The sequence below is a fragment of the Balaenoptera borealis genome (genome assembly GCF_965194805.1).
Source record: "Balaenoptera borealis genome assembly, chromosome: 4".
NCBI lineage: Eukaryota > Metazoa > Chordata > Mammalia > Artiodactyla > Balaenopteridae > Balaenoptera > Balaenoptera borealis.
Window position 1 is genome coordinate 58,649,582 of NC_138861.1, and position 9,986 is coordinate 58,659,567.

Sequence of the window (9,986 nt, forward strand, 5' to 3'; positions counted from 1 at the left end):
AGGTTAGTGCAGGTTTACTGGAGGGAAGGGCCAGTGCCTGACCACTGCTGGGTAAAGCTGGGTCTTGGCCCTCTGGTGGGCAGGGCCATGTCTAGAGGCATGTCTAAAGGTGGCTGTGGACTTAGAAAGTCCTTAGGCAGCCTGTCTGCTGATGGTTAGGACTCTCCAAGACCAGAGGGTAGGTCTGGCCCAGGCTCCTATCAAATTACTGCTTTTTCCCTAGGTCCCAGTGCACATGAGATTTTGTGTGCACCCTTTAAGAGTAAACTCTCTATTCTCCCCAGTCCTGTGGGGCTCCTGAAATTAAGACCCACCGGCCTTCAATGCCAAATGCTCTAGCAGTTCGTCTTCCTGGTGCAAGACTCCCAGGCTGGGGAGCCTGACGTGGAGCTCAGAACTCTCACTTGTATGGGAGAACTTCTGCAATATAATTATTCTCCAGTTTGTGGGTTGCACTCCAAGGGGTATGGGATTTGATTTTATCGTAAGTCCACCCCTCCTACTCATCTCATTGTGGTCCCTTCTTTATATCTTTGTTGTATAAGATCTTTTCTGGTAGGTTCCAGTCTTTTTCATCGATGGCTGTTTTGCATATAGTTGTGATTTTAGTGTGCTCATGAAAGGAGGTGAGCTCAGGGTCTTTCTACTCTGCCATATTGGTCACTCTCCGGAAAATGGATTTTTAAGAAGTTTGATCCAACTGTACAGTTTTTACAAGAGGCAAAATTTATATTCACTGACATAAACTGGTTAAAAGTTAAATAACAGAAAAAGATATATCATGCTGACAGTAACCAGAAGAGAGCTGAATTAGCTATATTTAATAGACCAGACAAAAAATTGTTAGTAGAGACAAAGAAAGATAATTTATAATGATTCAGCAAGTCACAGCAGTTAAAAATAAGAATATAAAAAAAATTGGGGAGACATCTATATTTCTGATGAAAGAGAAGTTGAGTAGGCTGATGAATATAACCGAGGAATTGTCTAGTTGCAGAAATAACAAGGTGCTGAATGATTAAATCTATTGCAGTGTTTTAAAAATTGCAATAAAACCCAACTCTTAAAGAAACAAAATTTACATATTTTAACACAATTAGAATACAAATATCAGAACTAGGAAGAAATAAATGTCTTTTTCCCCCAGTCACAAAAATCCCAGGATCACAATGTTCAATATAATCTAAAATGGGACTTCCCTGGTGGTGCAGTGGTTAAGAATCTGCTTGCCAATGCATTGGACACGGGTTCGAGCCCTGGTCCGGGAAGATCCCACATGCCAAGGAGCAACTAAGCCCCTGCGCCACAACTACTGAAGCCTGCGTGCCTAGAGCCCGTGCTCCGCAACAAGAGAAGCCACTACAATGAGAAGTCCGCGCATCACAACAAAGAGTAGCCCCCGCTTGCCGCAACTAGAGAAAGCCCGCAAGCAGAAACGCAGACCCATGCAGCCAGAAATTAATTAATTAAAATAATTAATTAATTAATTAATTAAACGAATCCAACTGAACATGGACTGTTTTAGGCAAAAAAACTACCTTTTAAAAATACTATAAGTAAATAAATGTGTATCTATGTGATTGTTTACTAACATATGTGTATATCTGTATATATGTGTTTAACATATATATACTACAGCATTTTTCATTTCAGTATGAATTCAGTGCAAGATAGATACATCTTAAACCTTTTCTAGGTGTTTAATTACTGAGGCATCAAAATAACATCAAAGATGGCTTCAGCCAATTAAGATAGAATGGAAATCAGAAATCCAAATCAAGAACAATGTTCTCTCTGAGAGGCAGCATAACAAAGTTGTTGAGAAAATGGACTCTAGAGCTAGTTACTGGGTAACATGAGTCATTATTTAACGATTAAATAAGTCAATATTCATAAAGCACTTCAAACAACGCCTGGCATACAGTTAATGCTATGTAATACTTTTAAAAATCAATTAAACAAATAAGAAATATTTTCTCATTAACAACAATCCACTAGCAGGCAGCTACCTCAACTCTCCTTTTACTTTGCTATATAGACAGCATCTTAGCTGAGAACTGAGATACTAACAAAAGTAAAGTTATCACCATGTATCTTTTTATTGTTTAATGTTGAACTGTTCAGTGCCTCTTCCATCCATGATGTCAGACATTTCCCCAAAAAATGTTTGGCATTTTTACTCACAGTCCTATTTTTATTCTGCACAAACAGCCATGGGAGGGCCCCTCCATGTCACTGTCTCGCACAGACCTTTCCCTCATCAGAAGAAGGCCTTTTTACTGAGTGAATGTCTTCTTGGCTCTATCAGTCTCTGCCTCACTTCCCCTTCTTCTGAGCTTCCAGTTTCCCCACAGTTAAGTCTACTCACTGACTTACCCACTGGGAAGCTTAGCTCTACCCAGTCCCTGGAACAGACCAACCTGGGATCCAGCAATTTCCGCCTCCCCAAGCAACACCTCACTGCTCTGATGACGGATCTCCTGTACCTGAAGTTCCAAGTCTTATGTGTGTCCAGTTTGCAGATACGGGCTTTTATCTTGGCCTCTATGCCAAGCTGTAGGCCAGTATCTGCCAGGTACACTAGTCTAACCCTAGGATGGCAGACCTACCTTTCCCTGGACTATCCCTACATTGTTGCAGCCTAGCTGACTATGAAAAGACCTCCCAGATACTTTCCTAGGTTCCAAGTATCACCTGCATCTGATGCCTGCATTTAGAATAGTATTTCATTTTGTATCCCCTGTTGCCAATCACTCGCAAAGAACACAACCAGACTATATAACCCTTGGATATTGGTGAAATTCCAACACATGTTATACTACATGAGTATCACCTACTTCTTACTGATGGTGTCAGCCAAGTACTACTGAATGCTAAGATAAGAGGCCAAGTTTTGACCCTATTTGGCCCTATTTGCCCAGTTGAAACTGTGCTTATTTCAGTTATCAATGTTACCAGCTCAAAGGCTAACACTTTTTTGCCTTTGCTTTGCATGTGACATTCTCTTAGAGCTGTACCTATCTTAAATCAACCTCTCTATTTCCATTCTGTTCTCCCGTCTCTATTTATGCCCCTCTTTTAAGTTTATTTCCTCAAAAAGCATCTTTTGTTTTTTGCAATAACCCTACTATAGCTACAAATCCTTTCCTTACTCCATTCTGGATATTGTCTTACGACGTTTTCATTCAGGGACTGACTATAATACATGAAACTTGTTTAATAACATACCAGAAATCAGATATCCAAATGAGTAGTGTTTTCCCTAGAAATAATTCTGTTGGAAGTTATTCACTTATTCTAATGATGTTATGAATAATCAGAGCACTTCTGGAATTCCTTGAACCTTGCCAGTTCTATATCTTTGACCTTGTCCAAGAAGACCAAACCTATTACTCTGTAATACTGATCAAACACTGCAGTGCTTGGCTAAATTACTGTTTCCAAAAATTAGATTTACCTCCAAAGGTTGAAAAATTGCTATTACTGTGGAATTTTAAAAAATTATCTAGCCTCTGAAAGTATTACCAAAATTTAAAATAAATGTTGGAAGAAAAGCATCATAGTTAGAATAAATGGATGGCAACCTTTGTATGACCTAACACAGTTATCTAACCTTGAAGATTATTCTTCCACATATAAAATAATTTCCTACCTTCTTACAGGATTACTGTAGAAATAAAACAAGAAAGTATACAACATCTCTGAAACCCATAAAAAGTGAATAAATGTAAGATATTCCTATTCATGCCTTACTGCTGCAAATTTAAATGGATTCAAAACAAATATTAAGGCTTACTCGTTTTAAAACTGTGTTTAAGACTTTAACTTGAGTTTAAATTGACATTTGCATTTTTCAGGAGGTGCGAGATGAGAATCCAAGTTCCATTTTTTTAAAAAGTATTTATATTTGCAGTAAAGTTATGTTTTTCAAGAAATAGTTCATGATTTAGAAAGTGAAACCTAGCTCACTCTTATTGAAACAAAGGAGGTGGAGGGAAATTCCATAACTCAGAAGCCACAATAAATACAAATAATATCTTTGATTCTGCAACACGGGACTTCCCCAAGGAACAGACACAGATTTTCCCAAGTCAACTGTAATGTTATCCAATCAGAGTTAGAGAGGGAAAGTGCCTTTGCAAATAAATACTGCAACCTAGCCCGACATTTTCGGAGACACTCTTCAACTGTTCAGGCAGTCTGAGCCTACTACAGAAGAACCTTCAGTTGCAGCACCATGAACCAAAGTGCTGTTCTTATTTTCTGGCTTATCCTTCTGACTCTGAGAGGAACTCAAGGTGAGGAACATCAAGGGATATTTAATTTGTAAGATCAGAAATAGGACGGGGTATAAATTCTTTAAGTGCAGAAATAATGTATTTGCAAAAGTTTTACAGCCTGCCTTTTAAATGAAGGGTAAATGAGCAGAGATTCCTTCTGGTCAGAGTTTATAGTCAGAGAAGCAAGTGGAATGAAAGAAAGAGAGAAGGAGGAAGGTGGGAGTGGAAGAGGAAGAGGGACAGACAGAGAAAATGTGAGGGAAGGAGGAGAAAGAGGATGAGACAGGTATCTCCTTAGTTAACTTAAGTAACTGTATGATCTGGGCTCAAGGGTATGATCTTACAATCAATAAGTTGCAATTCCATTCTTTCAGAGAATCAACTAATTAATCATACAGAGCTGTATGATCACAGATTGACTATGTGATTACACAGAGGTACAGGTTCAGCTAAGTACTACCCAATCCACATTAAATGCCTAAAATGAAAACTGAGCTAATGTCGTCTGCTGTACCTGTCTCTTTTCCTGCAGAAATACCTCTCTCTAGGACTACGCGCTGTACGTGCATCAAGATCAGTGATCGACCTGTTAATCCAAGGTCCTTAGAAAAACTTGAAGTGATTCCTGCAAGTCAATCTTGCCCACGTGTTGAGATCATGTGAGTAAAATCCCACCTAATGATTACTTCCCTGGTTGTAATCATACAATTAAATACATGATGATGATTACAAAAATCAGTAAGGGGTTTGTGATGATTCTAAGACTTCTGTACAGCAAAGGGAAACATCTAAAATGAAACCTAAATGTCTGACTTTAAAACTGTATATTCCATCTGTTTTATTGGCCTAATATTGTTTTAAATATTTTCACTCCTATTTACTTCTATAGTGCCACAATGAAAAAGAACGGGGAGAAAAGATGTCTTAATCCAGAGTCTAAGACCATCAAGAATTTACTGAAAGCAATTAGCAAGAACAGGTAGGTTTGCTATTGCTTGCAGAAGGACTGCTCTTTAAGAAATGTCGATCTTGGGAAGTTAGAAATATCTGCATAAGGCATTCCTGTGGAATTCTTGGCTTAAAACGGTGTTACCACCATGCTTCCACTACCTCCGTCTATTTATATACTGAGGTGTCATCTTGTGTGGTATCAACAGTTACCCTGATTACTGTCTAGAAGTGTCAATAGGTCACTTTAACCTTAAAGCAGAGCTATAACTATCCAAGCAAAGATGCCAAATTTCCCCCAAGCTTTTCCTGGCCTTAAAAAAGCATCCCGTGTAACCCACAATCATTGCGTAGCAGCAGGAAAGCTCACTACACACTTCACCTGAAGACTTAGGATTATCTATGAATTCAGCATGTTCCAAGCAGAATTCAGACTGAAGTCAGAGTCATTTACACTCTCCTTCTCTTCTTACAGGTCCAGAAGATCTCAAACACAGAAAGAGGCATAATCACTGCACTACCGATAAGGATGGACCACAGAGAAGCTACCTCTGCCGTCACTTCCCTACACACAGTATATGTCAAGCCCTAATTGTCCGTGGATTGCAGTTCTCCTAAAAGGTGACCAACCACAGTCACCAAATTAGCTGCTACTGCTCCTGTAGGGCGGTGGATGGCTCATCGTCCTGAGCTGTTTGGTAGTAACTCTGCCCTGGCACTATACTATAAGCTACGCTGAGGCGCTACATTCTTAATGAGTGTGCCAAGCCCTAGCCCTGCTACTGACAGCTTCCTCACCTTTTCTATCTTTTAAAGGGGGTTATGAAGGGGTCTTCCCCCTCTGGGCTTATCAGGGATCTTAGAATCTCAAATAACTAAAAGGTATTCAAAGCAATAATACAATCTGCCTTTTAAAGAAAGATCTTTACTCCATGGGCTTCTACTGCCATCCCTCCAAGGGGCCCATATTCTTCCGGGTGTTATATACATAATTCCAAATACACAGAAGCAGCTAGAAATATCTGGAAATGTATGTGAAAATAGTATTATTTAGTCAAAGACTACACAAAGTAGAATTCTTAGATGTTTCTTATATTGTTTTCAGTGTTTATATAATAACTTGTGTAATTAAGTACTGCAATGGGAGAAATTTTAAAATTTAGATACATGTTCTGCATGTTATGTAAGACAAATATGCTGAATGCTTTTCAAAATAAAAGTAATGTTCTCTCCTAGAAATATTAAGAAAGATTATTTAACTGTTTAGAGACCAAAACATAATAAAGTAATTATAACTAAGATGAAGTGTCTGGTGGGTCATTTGGGACATTTATTTCCTAAAAAGCTTAGATTGGAGAATCCATAGCCTAGAGAAGAAGTAAGGATGGGTAGAGGACAAATGAGTTTGAGAATTACCATATTCCTTCCAACTATATTCTCCTGGAAGGCCCATCATACAGGAGTCCTCCAGCACTTCTGTGGCATAACAGAGCTTGGCCTGAGCTTCAGATCCTTAGAGCCAACTTTCTATGAGACATTTGCAACTCAACATCCCACGGAAACACCAAACTCCAAAATGTCTTAAATTAATTCCTCTCTCCCCGAGATCTATTTCTCCTCCTCTATTCTATATCCTACTTTAATAGCACCATCAGCCAGTCAGTTCCCCAAACGAGAACTCTGGGAGTAATTCTACACTCCTTCTTCTCCCTTGCCTCCCATATCCAATTTGTCATCAAGAAGGTATTTGCAATGCATTTAGTTAGTAAATTATTAGTATCTAAAACATACAGAGGGGACTTCCCTGGTGGTCCAGCGGTTAACACGCCATGCTTCCAATGCAGGGGGCCCAGGTTCAATCCCTGGTCAGGGAAGTAGATCCCACATGCCACAACTAAAAGATCCCACACGAGGCAACTAATACCCAGTGCAGCCAAAATAAATAAATAAAATATTTTTAAAAAAATAAAACATATAGAGAACTCCTATGAATAAAAAAGGAAAAGATAGCTAGCTGAAAAACAGGAAACAAATGAATAGGAATTTCACAAAAGAAGAAAACACAAGCCCTTAACATATGAAAAGATGCTCAATTTCATTAGTAATCAGGGACACGTACTTGCTCTTTTTTTTTTTTTAACGTTTTTATTGGAGTATAATTGCTTTACAATGGTGTGTTAGTTTCTGCTTTATAACGAAGTGAATCAGTTATACGTATACATATATCCCCATATCTCTTCCCTCTTGCATCTCCCTCCCTCCCACCCTCCCTATCCCACCCTTCTAGCTGGTCACAAAGCACGGAGCTGATCTCCCTGTGCTATGTGACTGTTTCCCACTAGTTATCTATTTCACATTTGGTAGTGTATATATGGCCATATATACACTACCACTCTCTCACTTTGTCCCAGCTTACCCTTTCCCCTCCCCGTGTCCTCAACTCCATTCTCTAGTAGGTCTGTGTCTTTATTCTCGTCTTGCCCCTAGGTTCTTCATAATCATTTTTTTTCTAGATTCCATATATGTTAGCATACAGTGTTTGTTTTTCTCTTTCTGACTTACTTCACTCTGTATGACAGTCTCTAGATCCATCCACGTCTCAACAAATGGCCCAATTTCATTCCTTTTTATGGCTGAGTAATATTCCACTGTATATATGTACCACATCTTCTTCATCCATTCGTCTGTTGATGGGCATTTAGGTTGCTTCCATGACCTGGCTATTGTAAATAGTGCTGCAATGAATATTGGGGTGCATGTATCTTTTTGAATTATGGTTTTGTCTGGGTATATGCCCAGTAGTGGGATTGCTGGGTCATAGGGTAATTCTACTTTTAGTTTTTTAAGGAACCTCCATACTGTTCTCCATAGTGGCTGTATCAATTTACATTCCCGCCAAGAGTGCAAGAGGGTTCCCTTTTCTCCACACCCTCTCCAGCATTTGTTGTTTGTAGATTTTCTGATGAAGCCCATTCTAACTGGTGTGAGGAGATACCTCATTGTAGTTTTGATTTGCATTTCTCTAATGATTGGTCATGGTGACCATCTTTTCATGTGTTTGTTGGCAATCTATACATCTTCTGTGGAGAAATGTCTATTTAGGTCTTCTGCCCATTTTTGGATTGGGTTCTTTGTTTTTTTGATATTGAGCTGCATGAGCTGTTTATATATTTTGGAGATTAATCCTTTGTCCGTTGATTCGTTTGCAAATATTTTCTCCCATTCTGAGGGTTCTCTTTTTGTCTTGTTTATGGTTTCCTTTGCTGTGCAAAAGCTTTGAAGTTCCATTAGGTCCCATTTGTTTTTGTTTTTATTTTCATTACTCTAGGAGGTGGATCAAAAAATATCTTGCTGTGATTTATGTCAAAGGGTGTTCTTCCTATGTTTTCCTCTAACAGTTTTATAGTATCCGGTCTTACATTTAGGTCTCTACTCCATTATGAGTTTATTTTTGTATATGGTGTTAGGGAGTGTTCTAATTTCATTCTTTTACATGTAGCTGTCCAGTTTTCCCAGCACCATTTATTGAAGAGACTGTCTTTTCTCCACTGTATATCCTTGCCTCCTTTATCAAAGATAAGGTGACCGTATGTGTGTGGGTTTATCTCTGGGCTTTCTATCTTGTTCCATTGATCTGTATTTCTGTTTTTGTGCCAGTACCATAGTGTCTTGATTACTGTAACTTTGTAGTATAGTCTAAAGTCAAGGAGTCTGATTCCTCCAGCTCCGTTTTTTCCCCTCAAGATTGCTTTGGCTATTCGGGGTCTTTTGTGTCTCCATACAAATTTTAACATTTTTAGTTCTAGTTCCGTAAAAAATGCCATTGGTAGTTTGATAGGGATTGCATTGAATCTGTAGATTGCTTTGGGTAGTATACTCATTTTCACAATATTGATTCTTCCAACCAAGAACATGGTATAAAAAAAAAAAAAAAAGAACATGGTATATCTCGCCATCTGTTGGTATCATCTTTAATTTCTTTCATCATGGTCTTAGAGTTTTCTGTATACAGGTCTTTTGTCTCCTATAGGTAGGTTTATTCCTAGGTATTTTATTCTTTTTGTGGCAATGGTAAATGGGAGTGTTTCCTTAATTTCTCTTTCAGATTTTTCATCATTAGTGTATAGGAATGCAAGAGATTTATGTGCATTAATTCTGTATCCTGCAACTTTACCAAATTCATTGATTAGCTCTAGTAGTTTTCTGTTGGTATCTTTAGGATTCTCTATGTATAGCATCACGTCATCTGCCATCAGTGACAGCTTTGCTTCTTCTTTTCCAATTTGTATTCCTTTTATTTCTTTTTCTTCTCTGATTGCCATGGCTAGGACTAACAAAACTATGTTGAATAACAGTGGTGAGAGTGGACATCCTTGTCTTGTTCCTGATCTTAGAAGAATTGCTTTCAGTTTTTCACCATTGAGAATGATGTTTGCTGTGGGTTTGTCATATATGGTCTTTATTATGTTGAGGTAGGTTCCCTCTATGCCCACTTTCTGGAGAGTTTTTAGCATAAATGGGTGTTGAATTTTGTCAAAAGCTTTTTCTGCATCTATTGAGATGATCATATGGTTTTTCTTCTTTGTTAATATGGTTTATCACATTGATTGATTTGCGTATATTGAAGAATCCTTGCAGCCCTGGGATAAATCCCACTTGATCATGGTGTATGATCCTTTTAATGTGTTGTTGGATTCTGTTTGCTAGTAGTTTGTTGAGGATTTTTGCATCTATATTCATCAGTGATATTGGTCTGTA

At 38.4% G+C, this 9,986-nt stretch overlaps 1 protein-coding gene across 1 annotated transcript; it reads left to right on the forward strand.

Moving 5' to 3' along the window:
• The first annotated feature begins 1,299 nt into the window (after positions 1-1,299).
• On the forward strand, positions 1,300-7,577 carry CXCL10 (C-X-C motif chemokine ligand 10). The gene is made up of 4 exons (XM_082390965.1): positions 1,300-4,298; positions 4,813-4,939; positions 5,170-5,259; positions 5,704-7,577. Exons 1-4 carry the CDS (start codon positions 4,238-4,240, stop codon positions 5,735-5,737), a joined length of 312 nt encoding a protein of 103 aa, XP_082247091.1. The 5' UTR covers positions 1,300-4,237; the 3' UTR covers positions 5,738-7,577.
• The last annotated feature ends 2,409 nt before the right edge of the window (positions 7,578-9,986 follow it).